The sequence below is a fragment of the Coptis chinensis genome, chromosome 3 (assembly GCF_015680905.1).
Source record: "Coptis chinensis isolate HL-2020 chromosome 3, ASM1568090v1, whole genome shotgun sequence".
NCBI classification, from domain to species: Eukaryota; Viridiplantae; Streptophyta; class Magnoliopsida; order Ranunculales; family Ranunculaceae; genus Coptis; species Coptis chinensis.
In genome coordinates this window covers 50,891,881-50,913,497 of record NC_141458.1, presented here as the reverse complement: position 1 = coordinate 50,913,497, position 21,617 = coordinate 50,891,881, and the positions used below count along the sequence as shown (strand labels likewise).

Here is a 21,617-nt window from a genome sequence, read left to right as displayed (position 1 = left end):
GACACCTCACACTTCACTTTATGCTTTTCTTTTTTTTTCTTCTTGACCAAGATAGGTTTTGGAGAATGCCATATTTTGAGATAAGGACCTCCATATCTGGTTTTCTGAGTTGAGGGCTTTGACCTTTAACTGTGACCGTTGACTTTGACTTTTTCAGCACTTTTTCATTTATAGCAGTTTCTGGTCTTTATAATAAGCGTGATTAAGAGTCCTTTTAGTGTTAAGACGCAATTTTTATGATAAGTGGTCTGAAATTCTCTGTAACCTGAAAAATGCAATAAAAGCTATGAGTTGTCTTTTCATTAAACGTAAGAAGGGCTGTAATGTAATAATATAAAGGCAATAAAGCACACATTTGGGAGCTGATTACTACGCCATCCATGTTTCCGATGCACAATTATTCTTCTTCAGTGAGATTACTTGGTAAATTGTGTTAAGGATACCCATGATAACACATTGGTCCTTCTTTCACATAATCACTGATGGTACAAGGTTAGGTTAGTATAACCTTTTGACTTCGTTCCAATGGTAAACCTTTTATTTTGTTCTTTGGTGAACTAGATCGAATGAAGAAGAACGAGTTTTTTCTCGGGCAAAAAATTGAAGCAACGTAGATGGGGTTTTTCTTCTGAGTAATGTGAAAAAAGGGTTTTTCTTTTGTGAAAAATATGAAATGTCAATTTTGTCCCTCTTTTTTACTTGTTTCGTTTGTTATTAGAAACAAAAATTTGGAAGTTAGATTATGCAAGATCTGACGGTTGGCTGAGTATGTCAAGATGGTATGTAAGAATAGTATGTCGACGTAGCCGGCCCGATATATATATATATATATATATGGATCTAGTACATACTTATTTTAACTTATAATAAATACGTAAGTAAAACTTCACCTAGAAAATGAATTCAAATCTAATTTTTTGTACTCACCATAAACATCATCTCTACAAATTTTCAACTCATTTGGAAATCTCTAACCTAGGCAAAATTTATAGGTACTTACGTACTTATTTTTTTAACTTAAAATAAGTATGCACTATGTACTTCTAAGATCTGGACTATATATATATATATATATATATATATATATATATATATATCAGCCCGACTCCTAAAATGACCTTAAATAAGTACCAAATCTAAAACACCCACAATTTCACCTACAAAATGATTTAAAACCTAATTTTTTGTGCATATGATCTACTAACCATAAAAAACACTTCTAACTTAGATAAAATTGTTTTCCACTTTTGAAAATATATATAAAGGTCCAAAAATGTCTAGTTTTTGTAATCATCTTTTGTCAGTGTTAAAAATTGTCAAATGAGTTGAATTTTTGTAAAGATGTTATTTATGGTTAGTAGATCATATGCACAAAATATTAGATTATAAATCATTTTGTAGGTGAAGTTGTGGGTGTTTTAGATTTGGTACTTATTTAAGGTCCTTTTAGGAGTCGGGCTGTATATATATATATATATATATATATATATATATATATATATATATAGTTTGCACTCATATTTGACTATATATATGGGGGTAGTTGTAGTTGCAAGCCAAGTCAGTTGTAAGAGTTCATGACCACCCCTGTCCATGTCATGCAGGAAGTGAAAACGCAGACGAGTTGTGATAATTTTTAAGTATAAAACTTTACTTATTTAACTCGTGTTACATACAAGTGTATAGAATGTACTATATGATATATATGATTTATTTTGTTGCATTTGGCATTCAACTTTCAGGTGCTGCCTTTTTGGAAGGAATTGGAGTACTACAAAAAATAGCCAAGCAAAGTATGAAAGTGGTGGTGAAGAAAAGGTCAATGATACATTATATTGTGACAACTATAGTTCTTAATGACACTTAACACACATGGTTTTATTAACAAGTATTAATTATTCAATGATAGGAAGTGTATATTTTGTGAAAGAGCTATACAAACCTTAGTGAAACTTGAATAGTATTTTAGCTTTTGAAATTTCTGGTCATGTCGACCACTAGTATTGTAAAAAAAAATTAAATTCACTTCTAAAAACAGTCCTTTCGAATAGAGAACACAGGGAATGATCCTTTGCGCGAGTTCTCTTGTCGTCAAAGTTTTACGGGTTTACCGAAGTTTGCATGTCAGTATATAATAATAGCTTATTAGTATGGTGACATGCAAAAACTGTTAATTCATGATGAAGAGAGCATAGAAACTAGGGAAAGGTTGAAAGGAGGGGAAGGAGTTGGAGAGACATAGGGAATTAGCTGGACACCTACGCTTATGGCAACTTCCATTTTAGCCATAAGTTTGTTTGTTTGTTTGTTTTTTTTTTTTTAAGTGTTTTTGTTTCCTAAAATTCCTTAACCCCATTTGTTTTGGTATGTTATTAATCTCCAGCTGGGGCGATAAATTTACTTAAGGTATAGGGCGAGCAATTACACCCGGGTGGAGAAGATCTGACCTCTTTATCTATTTCCAAAATGCTTTCAATGAATTAGTGATATTATTTTTAAAAGTAAACAATAATTCTCGGGCGATAGTATTGTTGGCCTGGTTTAGTGGCAGGGCTGACGTGGCCGCTAGTTTTGACTCTTTAACATCTTTCCTAGGTGACAAAAAATTGAATAAACCGAAAATAGCCCCCATCCCCCTCTCTGTAGGTAAAACATTGTTATCTTCTTTCTCACCCGTATAGTACCAATTTCCGGTTTAAGAAAAAAGACAAACACCAAAAATAAAAATAAAAAACGAAGAAAAGGGATTGCTCCATTAATGGCACCATTCTTGAAATCCTCTTTTCTAGCAAACCCAATTCTCAACTCAATTTTTCTTTTAATTTGATGTTATTTTTTTGGTTTATAGATGAGGCCTTTTGTTTCGTTTTTTTAAGTATTATATTAGAAATCAGCATGACAGCAACTTGAGAAGAATTTGGGATGTAGGTAAATGGATGTGGAAGAAAGAAAGAGGGTTTCCATTATTGAGAGTAAGGAGGGTAGTAGAATAATTTTGTTTTTTTTTTGTTTGAGTAGTAGAGTTAAGAGAGTAAAAAATTACAAGAGATCAGCCCCGTCACTAAACCAAGCAAAAATGCCTGTCTCGTAGAACTACTCAAAAGCAAACTACTCTTTATCACTAAATAAGTTATTGGTTTTTAGCACATTATAATTTTCGAGTTGCCTACTTCTCAATTTTTTTTTCATTACAATAAATGCATGTGTAATTTTATATTTATCTAAGATGTTTTTTTATGAAATTTGTGCATTCATTAACTAGTAGCAAAACGAGGAAGAGTTGAAAGTCTAATATATGTTAAACAATAATTATAGGGAGACCGATTATAGAGACTGATTTTAGCGACCTGTTGACGTGTCCCTCCCTCTCACGTGGATAACAAAATAAAAATAAAAACACAAAACCCATCCATTTTCCTTCTTCGTCTCCTAAAACCCTCATAGCCTCTTTTTTAATTGAACATGTATAACTTTCTTTTCCTTCTAACTCTTTCATTGTTTTTGTGTCTTTGTGAAGTCACCACACATATATTAGACCCTAAAACTCCAAATTAGTATTATCGTAGATGAATATAACACTAAAAAATTAAAGCTTAAACCAATTAATCTATCATAGTCAAGATACTTAAACCAACTATTTGTCCGAGTGGGTTGTATTTTAGCGAGGCAAAATAGATAAATATTTTGATTATTATAATAAATTAATCAATTAAGTGATCATTTGAATCTTAGTTTTACTTTTTTATTTAGTGATTTTTTTGGTTTTCCACATCTTTATTTATCACTGACACTACTAGAACACAAAGACTTGAAAAGATTGTGGGTGGGGATAAGAGGTTCAAGCGGGATTACAGAAAAATTGATGTTTTGGACGTCTGGTGAGACTTGAAGAGAAGAGGGAATAACAAATTAAGATAGATGTGCAGTTTTGTTACACACGTGAGAGAGATGGACACATCAGCATGTCACTAGAAACCGGCTCCATTATCAGTCTCCCTAGAATTAGCGTATGTTAAAACTAGCTTCACAACTTCAAGGGAATTCTAAAACAGGTTACCAAGTTCGAGCCTAACACGAGCAGACCAAATCTCAGCTCACTAAGCTCGAATTTTTCTTTTCCTATTCAGATCGAAAAACATTCCCTTCCTCTGCATGTTTAGGGAGATTGACGATAGATTAAAATTTATTTAAATAAAGAAAAAAAAAATCTAAAATCACACATTATCTCTTCAACCTATATTTCATCTCATTCTAAGTATCAACTCAAAGCCCATATTTTACCAAAAAAAACAACTAAAAACCCATATTCTGCATTTCTACATTCCTTTTTATTTTATTGAACTTATATTTAGGAAAAATACATGGAAATTTTGTTCGATCCAAAATTCCCTTGTTCCATAATCCGAAACGATTTAAATTTCAAAATTCAAAAATCCCACCAAAACCAAAGAATCAAAATCAAAGAGGGAAAATAGCTGGCAAAAAAGCCGAACTGATTTGAGTGATTAGACAGTTAGACGACGCTTAAGTGCTTAACCTACTATATAAAACTTAAACACGCAATATATATGCGCACGTCCCAACCTACTTTCTCGGCGTTCGCAACTATCCCTTTCCTCAAAACAAAACATCTCTTTCCACTTTCCATATTTGATCCGCCTCCTTTCTATTATCTTTCTATAAAAACAGTTAAGGCAAAAATAAACAACATAAAAAACCTTTTCGTCGTTAACCATGGGCGGGAAGGAAAAAGGTTCCAAGAACAAGAAAGTGACGTTTGCAGTTACACCATCATCATCAACACCACCTTCTGATGATAAAAGATGTATACGTAACGATGGTAAAACGTGGCGTTGCAAAAGAGCTAAACTTGTAGACACTAACTTCTGTGAACACCACTTTTTACAGCAAAACAAAAGCAAGAGTATGAAAAGAAAGAGGGATGATAATCTTGTTGAAGATGACTATGATGAGGATGTGCCACTTTTAAGTGTTTTAGAGAAAGAGAAAGAGAAAAAGAAGATGAAAAAAAAAATTGACAAGGAAAAGGAGTGTAGAGGTAGTAGTGATATTGAGGATGATGTGGCTTTAAGTAGTGTGTTAGAGAAAGAGAAGAAGGATAGTAATGTTGTCGTGGAAAAAACTAATGTTTTTAATGGTGTTGTAGAGGGTTTGGAGGAGAAGAAAGGTGAGTATTATAGTGCTCGTAGGACAACAAGAGCATTGACAGTTGCTAATAAAAATCGGCATTTTGCCAACAGTAATGTTGAGGCGGTGCTGAAGTTTAAGTCTTTGAAGAAGATTAAAGGGGGTTTGGGTACTGGTGGTGGTGATAATGATACTAAGAGCATTGATGAGAAAGTTTTGGAGGAGAAAGTGGAATTGGTGGAGAAGTTGGACAAGATGGTGGAGATGACAACTGATGTTTCTGGTGTTAGAAAGTCGACTAGGGTTAGGGTTACACGTAATGTAGTACAACCAGTTGATGTGGTTGGCAAAGCTAAGAAGAAGAAATCTGTGGGTGGTGTAATTAAGAATAAAAATGGAGAGGTGGTTTTTTTTGTAATTTTGTTACTTTTTATTTTACTGTGGTGTTGAGTTCTTGACTAACACTTTTCTTTTTGAGTAACAGAAAAAGGAGGGGGAGTCTAATATGTGCCACCAATGTCAGAGAAATGATAGAGGAGATGTCGTTCGCTGCTCAGTATGTCCAAACAAAAGATATTGTGTTCATTGCATTACGAAATGGTATAATGTTTATTCGCATTTTTGTCAGGTTATGTCAAGTTGGATTCTGTTACTTTTTAGCCTTTATCATCTTGTGTTTTGCAACTTGCTAGTTTGTATGTGGTATTAATTAGCTGAAGAGTTATTGTTCTTGAATGTGCTTAATTGTCAATATATGTCTTTGCACTTTCTGATACTTCCTGTATTTATCTGTTGTTCCGAACTTTCATTTATAAAAGTAAGGCTTGTAATTGCTTCAAATATGTAAAATTGCCTCACATTGGTCTATTTTTAACTTTTTTAAACCTTGTATAACAGAGTAAGGTCTACGAGGAGTTCTTTCTGTGCTAAATATAAGATGCTCTCAATTTAATGGATATAAAAAATAAAAATACTCCAAAAGGATCAGTGGAGTATCATGAATTTTATATTCCTAAAGGATAAGCACTGTGGAAGGGGAAGAGACCTCCAAAGTTAAAGTGTTTAATTGATATTTCCATTTTCCATGCCAGTGTTGTGGATCTTTGTATCTTACCTCTCTGCCAAGATTCCCTACTCTAGTCTGTCAAAATTTGTTGGTTTGGTCATGTGTTTCAGTTTGAAATTAGCTTTGGTAACTAAAGAAAGATTGTCAACTTATGTCTATTAATCGGAAGTTTCTGTTGAATCCTTATTGTTGTTGCTCCGAACTTGCATTGACTACAGGTATCCACAAATGTCACATGAGAAAATTGCCATGTCTTGCCCGTTCTGTCTTGGAAACTGTAATTGCAAAGACTGCTTGCGTGGTGTTGGAAAGTTCAAGGTTTGTTCTCGGATTTCTGACTTACCACTCTTAGTTGACATCCTCTATGTTTTAAATAAATTTTTAATTCATGACATTATGTACCTTGTTAGGGTACAAAAGTGAACTCTGGAACGGATAATTTATCGAAAGATGAGACTGCTAAGTATTACAAGTATTTGGTGCATCTACTCCTTCCAATCTTGAGACAAATTGATCAAGAACAAGTTATTGAACAGGAGATAGAAGCTAAGATTCGAGGTATCTTGCACAACTTATTGCATCAATCTGCAGTGTCACTACTAGGTTTCACAACCATGTTTGACAAACTGCATTTTTTGTTCCAAGTTGATAGACGCTTTACATTATATATGTATTTCACGTTTTGTCCCTGCCTTTTCCTTTTTATTGGTTTTGTTTCCTGTATTTCATGTATAACTTTAATTACTAACTTGAGGTTCCTTTTAATAGGAAAATCATTTTCTGAGACAAAGTTACAAAAGGTGGCCTGTTGTGATGAGCGTATATACTGGTAAAAAAGCCTGATTGGTCTCGATTGATCATTTTCTCATTGCTTTTGTTTATTGACAAAGCTGATGATGTTGATCCTTTTGGTTCTACTCTAATTGATATATTCTTTTTTTTTTGCAGCAACAAGTGCCAAACTTCTATTTTTAACTTCCACAGAAACTGTACAAATTTGAATTGCACTTATGATCTATGTCTTACTTGCTCTTCTGAGATTCGAAAGGACTCTACCCAAGAAGATGGAGAGGGAAGTCATGCCAGGTCAACCTCTTCATGGAAAGTGGAGGAAAATGGCAGACTTTCATGTCCTTCAAAAGAAATGGGTGGTTGTGACTCTGGATACCTAGAGCTCAAATGTATCTTTCCAGAAAATTGGGTTACCAATTTGAAAATCAAAGCAGAGGAGATAGCTGCGGTACCCAGTTCGCTTACTGATGGCAGGATTGAGAGGGACAAAAAGAATCTACGAAGAGCTGCGTGCCGAGAAGTTTCAAATGACAACTATTTATACTGTCCATCTGCTAAAGATATTCAGCGTGGTGACTTGAATCATTTTCAGAAACACTGGACAAAAGGGGAGCCGGTTGTTGTCCAGAATGTACTTGAACTCACTCCTGGATTGAGCTGGGACCCCCTTGTGATGTGTCGTGCGTTGCGTGAGAAAACAAACTCTAGAGTCCTTAAAGACAAACATTTGGACGTGACTGCTATTGATTGCCTGGTTTGGAGGGAGGTAAGCTGTTTTGGACGTTTAACTATTTGCTAGCTAATATTTGCCTGTTCTATCTTTTCACGTCTATAATGGTAACAGCAATGCTTTTCATTAGTGTGTTTGTCTACTATTTCTCTTCCAGTTTGGTGATGTTGTCTGCTACTAATATTATTTATACTTGTTTCACCACAGGTTGAAATCAATATTAGTACATTTTTCAGAGGTTATTCAGATGACCTAGGAGGTGAAAAGAATCTTACAATGCTCAAGCTAAAAGACTGGCCTCCTTCTAATTCCTTTGAGGAGATTTTGCGACGCCATTGTGCAGAATTCTTCAGTGCCTTGCCATTTCCAGAGTACACTAATCTTAAGGATGGATTTCTTAATCTTGCTACAAGACTGCCAGAGCAATCTCTGAAGCCAGACTTAGGGCCAAAGACTTATATTGCATATGGAAAAGTTGCAGAACTAAGGGAGGGGAATTCTGTAACTAAGCTGCATTGTGATATGTCCGACGCAGTATGTTTACTTCCCAATTGTTTTTGTGATACTATTTATAGTATGCTTTCTACTTTAGGTGTAGATGGGACAGCAGAAAGAAGTTTCCTTCCTTTGTATATTTGGCGTGTCTGGATATGTATCACATGTTTTCTTATGCCTAAGAGAGTATTGTGTACAGTTTAATGGTATTGTACCTCTTGGCCTATATATATGTGTGTGGGTGCCTTTGTGCGTTTGTGCATGTTACACTGTGTTGCAAGTTGTTTTCTGCGTTTGTACCTGTCGGCCTATATATATATATGTATGTATGTATGTATGTGGGTGCCTTTGTGCATTTGTGCATGTTACACTGTTTGCATATCTCTGTGTTTTATGTGTTTAAATCCTGCACTGTGCTAGAGATCGGTTCTTCTACATATTTAGTTTACTGATAGTATCTTGAAAATGCCATCTTTTATTGAATCTTGTGTTGTTTATATGCACATTTTGCTTGCCAGGTAAATATTTTGATGCATACCGCAGAGCCTAAGCCCCATAAATCACCTATAAGTGTACCTTCAGTTTTGCGAACTGAGTTGCTGGAGTCTGATACAGGAGATGGAGGTGCTCTTTGGGACATTTTTCGTAGAGAAGATGTTCCTGCACTTAGGCAGTTCCTCATCAAGCATCATGGTGAATTCCATCATCGCCCCGATGAGCCGGTTAGAAAGGTAAAATTTTACATTTTCTGTGAGTTGGTAATTTTGCATGCATCAAAATCATGTTTTAGAATTATATTTCATCTGTGTAGTATGTGTGAAAATAATAATTTTGGTTTGTTCATGGCATTTACCATCAATTAATTTCTGTGTTGTTTACAAGTTTTGTAGACCAGATGTTAATTTGAATGGTTAACGTCATAATCTAGTGCATTTCATTATTATTGCTGATGAGAAAAAACTTCAAAAGCCTTTCTGTTTGATAACTGCAACTATCTGTTGAAAAAACTGAAATTTAGTCCTGATTTCAATATTGATAACTGCTTATGGAACTAGTAGTTTGTTCAATAATTTTGTACCTTAAAGTAATTGATATTTTGGAGGTCACAATGATGGTCAATTTCTTTTTAAGTTTTAGCAATTTGATCTCTCAAGGGCAAAGGACTATCTATAGAGAAAGTTAGACAATGAGATGTGCTTAGTATGGTGGGAAGCTGATTCCCTCAAATTCTCATGCATCTTATCCTATTAGGCATGGTTATGGCAGTTTCGGGACATACAGCCTATTAATTAAAACTTGTCTATGTTTTTGTAAGGGCATGCAAACTTTTGACATTATCTCTGAAAAGGGATCAGTGCTTGAAACATTTTATGTTATTGCATTATGTTTGGATTGGTTTATTGTTTAAGTCCGCTTTATATAATTTTTCTTTCAGTGATCCACATAGGACATTCCCTTGTTTCCATATTGTTTGTTACTCATAATTTTCAATTGATGCAGGTCATTCATCCTGTTCATGACCAGATTTTCTACTTGACTCTGAAGCATAAGAGGCAACTTAAAGAGGAAAATGGTTAGTTGTTGTTTTTGTGTCTTGGTTGCTTTTTCCGCTTCTATCTTCCGTTGAGAAAAATCTTTACAGTTGTACTAATATTTTCTGCAACTCTGTTCCTGTTATGGTTTTGCCAAACGAGTGGTGTGCCCCCCGGCTAATTTCTGCTGTAGATACAACTCATATACATCTACTTATGTTGTCATGTGTTTTTGTAGGAATTGAACCATGGACTTTTGTGCAAAAACTTGGAGAGGCAGTCTTCATTCCAGCCGGATGTCCACATCAAGTTAGAAACCTGAAGGTATGTTGCTTTTCTCTGTTGTTAGTTTTTCATAATTTATTGGCGTTATATATGGATATTTATAGTATCTGAAGCAAGTAGGAAGCAGCAAAAAGTGTTGCAGTGTCAGTCTTGATCCATAATAAATATCTAAATTAAAAGAAATTGGCATATTGTTGTTCACTGAAGTATGTCTTGATTATAATTTCTAAACAAAATGGTTTGAATTTTTTTTGGGGACTTTTATTGATGTTTGAGTTTGAATGTTATGTAGTCATGCTTGATATTACGTAGTTACTATGTGCAACTCTATTGAAATATGTAAATGTCGAAGAAATTAGCAATAGTGGTTGATGTAGGTTTGAGGTGGGTGAGATCAAAGCCCAAAATATCACTGATATATTGCCGATATATATATTGTTTTTTTGGTACACCGATATGGATATATTTGATATATCTAAATTGAATATTGAATCTTTTTTTTTTCCAATATATATCACAATTTCTGATATAATGATATATATCATAATTTCCGATATAACGATATATATCAATTGATATATATAATATATCTAATATAAATTGTTGACTTTGACTAATATTGTTGACTTTGACCAAATATTATTGACGATATTTTTGATATAATCGACGATATTTCCGATATAATTGACGATATTTTCGATATATCGATATATAAAACAAAATTTTGACTGGTCAACAAAAAAATAGATATTTTTGATATTTATGATATATTTGATATATATTGGTTTTTGAATATATCGAAATATTCACTGAATTTGATATTTTGGGCCTTGGATGAGATCAAGATCTATTAAAACCTGATGAGATTTTTTTTTGAATATTCCTACAAGCTGATTGCAACCTCTATATGGTCTGCAATGGGTTATCTATATGAGATCCAGATCTGTGTGACTTGGATCGTAAGTCCAGACCAATATTTATCACGTTTGATTTCGTGCTGAGTTCAAATTATCAGGGATTTTATAAAGGTGAGTTTAAAAGTAAAATAGATATTTGAACATCAGTAAATGTGCGTGTTAATATTTAGTCCGTTCACTTCAATATGTTTGCAACCAAAAAAATTGAATACCAATTATGTCTTTCTCCAACACACACCACCACAAGACTTCAATTAAGACCTTTTACTATTGGGTCTGGTTCCAGGGACTTAATTTTATTTAACTCAATCTTGACTCAATTTTCTAGCCATAGGATCTTCTCAATCTAACGGATCTGATTAAACAAGTCCACCCACATAGAACATTCATTCAAGCCTTTCCCCCATACGGAGAAGTTGATGGCAAGTTGGCAAGACCTTATTCAGCTTTGTTACACATCCTTATGGAGTGACAACTTTTTCCACACTTAATAAGAGGTAAGAAAGTCTAATGTATGTATGGTTTGTATTCTATTGAGTTTAATGGCACTTTACAAGGATGTACTTTGAAGGCAAGACGGGAGGGTGACCCTTTTCCCTCTTGTTTGTGTTTGTTTTGGAGATTGAAATTGATTGCTTGTAAAATATGTGAACTCTATGGCTATAAAGTTTCACTCAAATTGTAAGTTGATCCAAATCACACACTCTTACTTGGCAAAAATATTATAAGGGCATACTTTAAAGTCGAGAGAGGGCTTGGACAGGGGGACTCTTTTACTAGTTTGTGTTTGTTTTGGAGATATTAAATTGATTGCTTGTAAAATATGTGAACTTTATTGCTATAAAATTTCACTCAAATTGTAAGTAGATCCAAATCACATTTGTGTTTTGCTGATGCTATACTTTTACTATGTAAAAATGTTATTGATATTTTGTTCTTAAGCAGGAGTTGCTTTTGGATTTGACTAGTTTTTGGGTTGAATATAAAGAGAAATAATTTGTTGGTTTGATAACAAAATAAATCAAATGATAAGATGGAATGATTGGAGTTGGGGTTACTTGGTCTAAACCTTAGCAACCTAAAGCGCCTCCCTTGTGGTACACGCACAATAAGTTCACGCTCTCACGTTTTTTAGGAAAAAACGGTTGAACTTTCAACGAGCTTTGTGTTTTTCTGAATTCATGCTTGGTTGTTTTGAAAACTTATAGCCTTACAGTAGTTTGAGTTTCTTCATTGGGCTTGACACCAGATTGTCATGTTTTGTTAGAATTATAGTGGTAGGGCCATTAAAACGTGGACAATCCTAAAACTCTTGGAAAAATCTCCACTATTTATAAGGGGTGTGGGTGTGTTAGCCGATTGAGCTGTCTCTTGGTTCTAAAAAGTGCTCATTTCTTGACACATGTCTTGTCTCATGTAGCCATCTGACCCGGTCAAGCAAAGAAATCAGTTCTAAAAATTTGTTTTTTTCTGGGACAAAAAAATGATTTTCACTGTTTGTTCAGTTCTGTCTCACATTTTGTTTTTTGTTGGGCCCTACCACAAAATGTTTAGCAAAAAAATAAAATAAAAAAGCAAATGTAATTCACGTACAAAGCATGTGCTAATTGCTAGTAAAAATAAAGGCAACTTATTCTAATTTGAGTTGGTGTCTCATTTGTGGCTTGGTGATAAGTGGAGACGCCTTATGATTTATATATTTAAATGCAAGGCTTTAAACACTTTTCAAGGTTAAGAAATTAACTTTCAAGGTTCTGTTCTTATTAGGATTTGCTTACCTTACATTACTGTCCAGGTTTCCTAAGAATAGTCTGCGCATTTTTTGGGTAGCTAAATGATTGCTAGTGGTCTAATGTTTTATTGAGTATACTTATTTAGATGCAAATGATAAGAGAATAAAGACAAACAATGCTCTGGGACTTTGTTTCACATTTGATGGGCTTCTTGTATTAACTTTCCCACTTTTTTGTTTTTTTTGGTTCTGCAGTCATGTATAAAGGTAGCAGCAGACTTTGTTTCTCCTGAAAACATCAACGAATGCATCAGACTGGCTCAGGAATTTCGTGAACTTCCCGAGAATCATATTGTTAGGGAAGACAAACTTGAGGTAATGTCTCGACTCTTAGCTATGAACACTATAAGTATGTATTGATTGTTGCCACTTACATTGTTAGAACTGCTCCAAAGTCTGATTTATGTGTTCCAGGCGAAGAAAATGATTATTTACACCATCATGGAAGCTGTGAGCAAACTGGATCCAACTGAGAAGTGAGTACACAATGTTGGTAATTAGTACATAAATGATACCTGTAAACAAAAACGCTTTTCTAACTCAGAAGTTGATTTTTTTTTTTTTTTACCAGGTTCGAGCTACCTATAGAAAAACTGGAAAAAGATCAGAGAACCCAATCAGAATCGGGGGAAGTCTTCTAAATGAGACAAACCAACTTTGGCTAATGGAGTGCACGACTGAACTAGATTCCGTCGAACATGAGCTCATTTTGACAACTTGTCCAAATTTTGTCTCCCGTATCAACTTTTGCTTGGTAAAGACGACTTGTGAATATTTGCCACCGTTTTGTAATGCAACACGTACAGTGAACTAAAATTGAAACTTCTGTTTTTGTAGTTTCATACTTTCATCTTGTACCGTTGTACGTACACATTGTTCAGTGCTTGTCGGTCTTTTTTGTGTGATTCTGTGCAGCAAATTTTAGAAGTTTGCTTGAAAACGTGGCAACGAAATTGTTAATCCACGTTGAAAAACTGTTGTCCTTATTGAGAAGAACGTCCATGTGGGATTTTAATTATTTGGGCCTGGTTTGGCCCATGAAAGTTTTATCACACTGAAAGAGTCTATGGATGGAAATAATATATATAGGTTTCTAAATAGAGTTTGACAAATTGCTGTTAAAATTTCGTTGCAGCATTTATGCTGTTAAAATTTCTAAAATGATATATGCCCACTTCTACTGATCATTTTCATTTATCGACTGTTATCTGTCATCTATTTACTTGCTAGGGTCTGAACTATGCGGATATTCTATGAAGTATGTACACTTTTCTGGGTCTGAACTATGAAATTAATGAGGCGGATATTGAAGTCAGAGGAGTGAAGCCAGGGGTATGTGATTCAAAATGTTGTTTCGTTGGTTTATGTGTGATTGTCCTTGGTCTCTTGTCTCATCTTCTTTGCTCCAAACTCATTTTCTCTCTCCGTCTTCCCTCTTTGCTCACTCATTACTGCTATCAGTTATACTAGTGTAGTATGTGGAGCTTGAAAGTAACATATCAATTGGGCCAGATATTTGAAGCGTTGAAAGCCTATTATGTCCGGCCCAATAGTGAGTATGTCCAAGTACGTTGTTGCTATCATTTTCATCTGTCGAACTGAATGAGGTGAGTGAGAGAGAAAAAAAAAAAAGAGGCAAAAGGATGAATGTGTTGTGTAGTATATGCGTAATTCTACCATTTCCGTTCTACTATTTGCTATGGACGTACCCAAAGACGTGGGTGGAGTTGTGTGGAAGAGAAAGAGATCCATCTAAAGTAATGGCTCAGGTGTCTCATTTCTTGAAACTCATTCAGCTTCTCTCTCTTTTCTTAGTATCTTCTTTCTCTTGGCCTCCTCCTCTCTACTTCTGGCCTCTTTTTCTCTTCGGCCAGTTCCTCAATTTCAGGTCTCATTTCTCTCTCTCTTTACTTTTTTTCCATTTCTTTAGTAGAGTATCATGTAGTTTTATATTTCTTATATCTGTTTTCTTATTTGGTATTATTGTGGACATTATTATTATTGCAATTGAGTGCATCTTGAATGGTGCTAGACAGAATGCTTTGGCCACATTAGCAAATGCGCATAGTATAATACCAAACCACACTCTCCAGAGGTTTGTTATGTTGCCTTGGAGATTTTGTATTTTTATAAGATAATACATTAGGACTAATATTTCAGGGAGAGGATTTATTACAGTTGTTTAGAGGACCGTGATGTTATGTGTGAACTTTATTGGTTTTTCATCTTTTGAGGTCATACGTAATCACATTGAAGAGCAGACTATGGTTCAACCTTATGTCACTTTGTTAGGATCCTGGTTAAGTAATCAGCTTTCCGCTCCTTGACTGGTTGAGCTTTTGAGGTGCATTGGCTGGTTATAAACTTATAATACAATTCTAATTATCTTTTGTTGTGGCTAAATAGGATTAATCAGAAAAGTAGAATGGCTTTGAGGCACGTTGTATACGCCTTTCCTTAAGGTGTTATTTGTCCCTCGGCAAATTACCTCCAAGATACAACATAGCCTGGAAATTGGCGGTTAGTGAAACCGGTAATTTCCCACGAACACTCTAATGGAAACTATGATTGTGAGAGATGGGAGAAGAACTTCAGAATAGTCGAAATTGCCTTACTTTTGCAGGCAAGGACAACATCGTATTTATAGAGACATTGGTGTCTCTTCATGGCTTTTTGAAAGAACAGTGTGTATGTTCAAGGGAGGTGCCAACAGTTGAGAATGAAGAAGAAAGGAGAGGCTCTTTTGAGCAGTTACACTGTTTCAAAGAGACGCAACACCCGTTGCTCTGCATACACCTTTTCAAATAGACAAGATAGTGAGATACCCTTTGGCAAACCTTCTGAAGAGATGTGTTGCTTCAAAGAATAATGAATAGGTGTATTCATTAATCACTTCCATTCACCAGACGTCCTTAAGAGATAAGTTATATAAAATGTATAATTGAATATTAAGTGGTGCCAAATATCACTAGTTCTCTGTATGTTTGTCTCTTTAGCCAAGCTGTGGTCTGAACTGGGCTATGCCCAAGTCAACCAACTTATTCAGTTATATTACAGTCTATTTAACATCTTTTCCATTTCTTGGGTGTCTTCCATTAACCGAGTTAATTTTTTTCTAAAATGACAAATAGACATTGACTTGATCTCACCCCATACAAATAAGAGAGATGTCTTTCCATCCTCCGTACACTATATTGATTTGATCGCACTTCATTTTCTGGTTCCCAACTGAGTAGGGAGACACAGTACTAGGCATCTAGAAGACATTCTATTGCAGTTTAAAATTAACATGTGACATAACAATCTTCCACCAATCTTTTGATTTCATATCATTATTTCCTGCTCTTTCTCTTGAATGGGCAAGTATAGGTGATTGGAACACTATACATCGTTTATCAGGTCCATATAAATTTAGAGATGAGGATCTACTTTCGAGGGCAACCCAGATATACATTAGAAAGGTTCTGAAAAAAACTGCCAAAGTAGGTCGTTGTGATAAAAAGGAAGTATATCTGTTAAGGTATTTAGGTGATGTGTATAGAAACTTCCTGCTTGATTATTAGATTCTACTTATGGAATATTTGATAAACATTCTTTCATTGTAATGGATCTTTATGATTAGATTCACGTTTACTGTCTTCATTGAGCTGCAATTATAAGCAAATATTTGTTTGATACTTGAAAAATTAAACGTACAGGGTGTACCAGTTGCTTGGCGAATCAGGGACTTACTATGGTGTACGCTTTGGGAAGAACATTCCTTGGGTAACAGAATTTCCTTTCGGATACATAAGGGATCCACAGTATGTAGGAAGCATAATGAGTCTTCTTGCATGTTTGAGTTGGGTCCCCTACCAGTACATACTTCTGTGGATACTTGGCTATCTGTGCATGATAAAGATAGAGTCGACAGAAGATCCAGCTACGCGTGCTAAACTTCTCTCTTGGTTTTAGTGCTGGGAAGACTAGAATTGTATTCCTGGAGATCACACTGGCTGGATACAGTTCAAGTGACAAGCTGCGTTATTTGCTTATTTCTAAGAGAACTTTTTCGCTCATGGTAATTGTACTACACCGATATTTTAGTTCAAATTGATCTTAGTCTTTATCTTGGACGTGCTTCTTTTAATGAATTTAAGCATTTTATGGCTCATTGGTCATATATTCACATCCTTGTCTTTGATCTTTTCTTTGGCTATCCTAGTTGACAAACCTGAGGTTAAACTGAACTGCATTGGATTTGTTTTGGCGCCTGTCATGCTTTTATATACACAACCACAAAATGAGTGGTGCATTCACATATTAGGAATGGATTTATGGGCATATCTTTGTACATCTCACAATTAAGTGGTGAACTTACACTATGAAGGAAGAGCTGATTGTTTGTGGACATGACCTAGTCACCTTGGCTATCATCCTCACAAACAATCAACTTGATTGGAAAATAATAACTTTAGCCAATAGAGGCACGAGTATAGGAACAGTTGTCGCTTTCTTCAGTTGAAAACCCACTTTTTACCAAGCTAGAAATTTTCAAACAACCTTGCTTTTTGTCAACTAGTTAGGATGAAAGGGAGCAGAAGGCATATCATGAATATTATAGTTGTGAGGATGATTTCCTTGGTTGGGATATCTTCTCCACAAACAACTGCCAGTTATTCATTTAACTTTACAATCAGGAAAAAAATGTGTTTGGATAGGCAATTGGTTCCATGATAGATATCTTTTTGGGATAAGATTCTCTTCTTCATCTAAACAAGAGCCAGGGATCCTTCAAAGATCTGGATTGCATTTGTTACATCTTCAATGTCGATATCTACCAACTTCCCTGTTTTAGATGAGATAATTACACATCTCTTCTCCTCTGCGCTGGGAACAAACAGTCTCCCTTTTTCTTCAGATGAAAATAACGCAACGCTACAAAGTGATGTAAAACAGAATCAGACTTCTGAACTCACTAATTGATAAAGATGCAAGAAAACTCTTGTTGGAGGTATGCACCTTTTTAATTGATATTCTTACTGGTACTTCATATATATCGATAAGTTCCGAACTGTTATGTTTGTTTAGGATTGGTATGGATTTTAGTCATGTATTACCTATATTTAGTGTAACTATGGCCCAAGTTTTTCATTTCTTGTAGTCTGGGTTGGAATGTTGGATAGTGAATATATAAAATTTTACCTAGGCTTATCACGTGCATTTGCAAGTTGTATGGCTGCAGTGTTGGTGGCTATCACTCCAATCGAGTCATTGATGAGAGCTGCCAGCTGAGAGAATTAGAAAATGAGATGAGTAGGTTCTGCATCATAGTATATACAAGTTTCGAAAAACAGAGGAAAAGAAAATGTTTTGAAAGGAGCAATCATCCTTCCTATAGGTTAACAGGATGTTTAGCATTGTAGGAAAAAGTTCACCTGCCCAGGAGTAGTGATCAAAACAATGCTGGCATCTTCACCTACTATTTCTTCTACATCTTCTCGTACTTTCTCGTGTGGGATGACAAAGAGAGGCTTGATACCTCTGTTTCCAAAATAGTAGAAGTATCATTAGAGCAATATCCTTGCTTAATTGTTGTTTTTATTGAGTTTATGGTCTATTAGTGAATCAAACTACGTAAGTCAACACGTAAAGCGTCTCAGGATTTGCAGCTTGAAATTGGTGAAATAAATAATAATCCGATAATTAACATATAAAAAGAAAAGATAAGTTTTGTAGGCCAGTTTCAGTAATGCAAATCCTGTATTGATGCGTTCATAAAGAAACAAGCATATCGTAGAAGTTGGATCCAACTATCCAAGTACAGCAGATTCAACTTCAACTATTTGAGTATTTGGTTATGCCTATGGCGATGCGTTAATGAAGACCAAGTATAACTTAAGCGTCTGTTGCAGGTTTACCACACTACTAGATAGAGAGACTGCACAGGGGCGTGTCATTTCAGTCTATTTTGCTTTCTCGAGAAAGAAAATACTGCAGGAATATGGTGCGACAGCTTGAAACAAAATGAAGGGTTCCATATAACCACGGCCTAGCCAGAAATGAAGCTTGTTGATGATTAAGCAAATGAAGTTTTAGTCAAGATATTGCACCCTATATTTGCATAATTTCCTGACTTGGTCTTTAGTTTTATCTTGCCCATCACTTCCACTGATTTTCATCTAGTTTTCATTATTTGTTAAAGTGTTACGAATTAAATCCACTGCTTGATATTCTGAAAAATCAACTCTTCACGTACCTTGTCCCTTTGGCTATTTCAGCCCACACTTGAAGAGGTAACAAGCTGTCAGTATCCCCTTCAGATTGCATTGAAGCCTGGGAATCAGACTGTATACCATGTACGACTATATATTTTCCTTTCTGTGCACCTGAAGTCTTGTACTTCATTTCCACAACATCCTTTAGCTTCCTTGATATTGAAACTTTCAATGGTGGCACTGGATGCCTTGCTACTTTATTACGTGGTCTTCCCAACCAATCGAGCATCTGAGCATACCTGCATGAATAAAGCACATTAATCTATTTCAGACAGAACACTAACAGTAAGATTGAGAAAACCAGGACTCACAACCCTTGGGCTTATTCCTGACTCACATGCTATACCCTCCGTCAGATAGATTCAAACTATCTGGTGTGAATGTTTCTGATAACATCAGTCCAGCTCCTGCTGCATTTACATTTGGGTAGATATAACTGACTCTCTCGTTAGCTGTAGTCATGAATAAGAATGCCGCATGGCCAATTCCCGCTAGTTTAGTAGATAAGACCATGTCATAGTACCTACCCTGTCAATAAAAAAGAAACCACATACTCTGATTGTAACCAGTCTAAGGCAATTTTCGGAAAGTAATCCTGCCTAACCTTGAGAATGCCAAGCATGTCAGCATACTCCCCCGGATCTGGGAAATCGTTGTCTAGATCATATGCATTAGCCCATCGGACATTCTTATTTAACTCAAATGTCTGCTTCCCTCTTGGAGATGCTATTACATCTACTTGAACACCAGGGTACCTGTCCTTGATCAATTGAATTGCAGGAAAAAATAGCAGGTTTTCATAAACGCCACCTGATATTACACAGCAACATCTACGTACATCTCCTCTTATTTTTGATCCCAATGAAGCAATTTCAACATTGTATCCGTAAGGGAACTTGAGGAAGCCATATGGATTGTTGGGATTCTCAGGTGGCCTTGGATCTTCATCTTGCTTTCCTTCGGAATATAGTGAGCCGTTTTCCATTTCAGGGTCCTCTCCATAGTCAAAGGGGTCGAGCCACGGGTTCTTCTTCTTGAGGTTCACAGTTACTGTTGGTCTTTTATAGCAATGATGCTTCTCTATAGATGGGTTTAAGTAGAAGGAAAGATTGATGAGTTGGGATGAGGAAACTGAAGGTGAGGGAGATGTGAGAAAAGGTGGGATGGATTGGTGTAGCAAAGAAGTAGACATTGGAGGTAATATTCAGCTTCTCTTTTTTCCCATAGTTTCTTGAAACTTTATTTCATATTTGTGTAGTATACGTTGGATTTTTTTGGATTTGAATGTGTGGAAGAGGGTTGGATAAGTACTTCTTACGTTCCTATCTCATCCTTCCCACATAAAAAGTCAAAATACCCTTTGGATTTCATAACTAAATCCTGAAGCCATAGTTCTCATAGTCCCTCAGTCCCCTCTGATCTTACGCTTGGTTATTTTACACTTCTACAGACTTCAGTGGTTATTGGGATTTTAATAGCAGTGCTATATATTTCAGGTCAGCAACAGATTGGGGAACTGTTCATAGTTAATCAGTAAAGATTAATTATAATTCTAGGATTGGACATTATGAGTAATTGAGTTATGACTTAAAACAAAACAATCCATAAATTCGAACCATTGATGCTGCCAGAATGGCTGTTCACAGATGAATACTGGAAACTAGGGGTGTCAAAATGGCCCTCAAACCCTTAGAAACCGCCTATAGGCCGAAAAGCCCTCAAAATGAGGCCCGCCACTCATTTGAAATACCTAGTTCATCAGGTCAATGGAGGGTAAAGCCTTGGCTTTGAAACTTAAGCCCTACTTAAGCCCTCCCGCCTCATTAGGCCTCAACATTTATTACATATATTTTAATAAAAAGATTTACAATATATTTCATTTAAACATTAATATGCTTAAAAATCACTTAAAAAAGCGTTTATCTATTAAGTTTGCCAACCTTATAATTTCATTGCAAATGAATTTAATTGATCTTAATCGACTAATACAACTTTTAACATGTTTTTAGTAGTTTTTTCGATTTTATCATTTTTAACTAATGTTTTAAATTTATTTGTTGTAGTATCACGCTTTTGCTCTGCACCACTCGAGATTTTTGAAAAACAACTATATACTCAAGTGAGGGCGGGCAGCCCATTTGACACCACTACTGGAAACAGAATAGTTCATCAGGTCATGGTTTCATAGAAATAATTACAAATGCTGCGCAACCAGCAGACCTGCAAACAGGAGTATTTTTTTTTTAAATGTTGTTTGCTCTGCACCACTCTTTGAAAAACAACTATATACTCAAGTCAGTAGGTCATTGATTGATTGGAAGAGCTTTATAACTGTTGTAAAAAGAAAAAGAAAAAAAAAAAATTGTATATAAAAGGTCTCTATTGTTGATGCAGCAAGAATGTAAGATGTAGTCTTGTAGAGGCTTTATTGACAAGGACTAGAACGTTATGTCGTTAGTACTAAATTTTAAATTTAACTAAAACAGTTTGGCAACTAAAAGTCAGTAGATGGATAAGGAAACTCCACTGATTGAAGGGAACCACGGTACATTTAAGAATAGGGTTAACTAGTATTATCCTCCTACTAGACGAATCAATTAGGA

The 21,617-nt window shown here is 35.3% G+C and overlaps 3 protein-coding genes across 4 annotated transcripts; 2 read left to right on the top strand and 1 right to left on the bottom strand.

Moving 5' to 3' along the window:
• The first annotated feature begins 4,165 nt into the window (after positions 1–4,165).
• On the top strand, positions 4,166–13,599 carry LOC147509931 (lysine-specific demethylase JMJ26-like). 2 transcript variants are annotated; one of them, XR_015218640.1, is made up of 13 exons: positions 4,166–5,550; positions 5,633–5,748; positions 6,433–6,532; positions 6,625–6,772; positions 6,983–7,043; positions 7,163–7,772; positions 7,944–8,270; positions 8,750–8,962; positions 9,732–9,804; positions 10,002–10,087; positions 11,294–11,462; positions 12,953–13,072; positions 13,172–13,190. XR_015218640.1 is itself a non-coding variant. In XM_086602075.1 (13 exons), exons 1-13 carry the CDS (start codon positions 4,735–4,737, stop codon positions 13,396–13,398), a joined length of 2,802 nt encoding a protein of 933 aa, XP_086458201.1. In that variant the 5' UTR covers positions 4,168–4,734; the 3' UTR covers positions 13,399–13,599. The 2 variants fall into 2 exon arrangements, 1 of the variants encoding a protein (XP_086458201.1); XM_086602075.1 differs by lacking the exon at positions 11,294–11,462 and adding an exon at positions 13,329–13,599 and having other exon boundaries at positions 4,168–5,550; positions 13,172–13,233.
• A 284-nt stretch (positions 13,600–13,883) lies between these two features.
• On the top strand, positions 13,884–16,925 carry PLMT (phospholipid N-methyltransferase). The gene is made up of 2 exons (XM_086602077.1): positions 13,884–14,645; positions 16,456–16,925. Exons 1-2 carry the CDS (start codon positions 14,401–14,403, stop codon positions 16,709–16,711), a joined length of 501 nt encoding a protein of 166 aa, XP_086458203.1. The 5' UTR covers positions 13,884–14,400; the 3' UTR covers positions 16,712–16,925.
• Positions 16,926–17,324: 399 nt separating this feature from the next.
• On the bottom strand, positions 17,325–20,508 carry LOC147509929 (photosynthetic NDH subunit of subcomplex B 1, chloroplastic-like). The gene is made up of 6 exons (XM_086602076.1): positions 19,619–20,508; positions 19,352–19,542; positions 18,996–19,253; positions 18,175–18,280; positions 17,942–18,027; positions 17,325–17,674 (listed from the first exon to the last, which is right to left on the bottom strand). Exons 1-6 carry the CDS (start codon positions 20,204–20,206, stop codon positions 17,509–17,511), a joined length of 1,395 nt encoding a protein of 464 aa, XP_086458202.1. The 5' UTR covers positions 20,207–20,508; the 3' UTR covers positions 17,325–17,508.
• Positions 20,509–21,617: the final 1,109 nt, after the last annotated feature.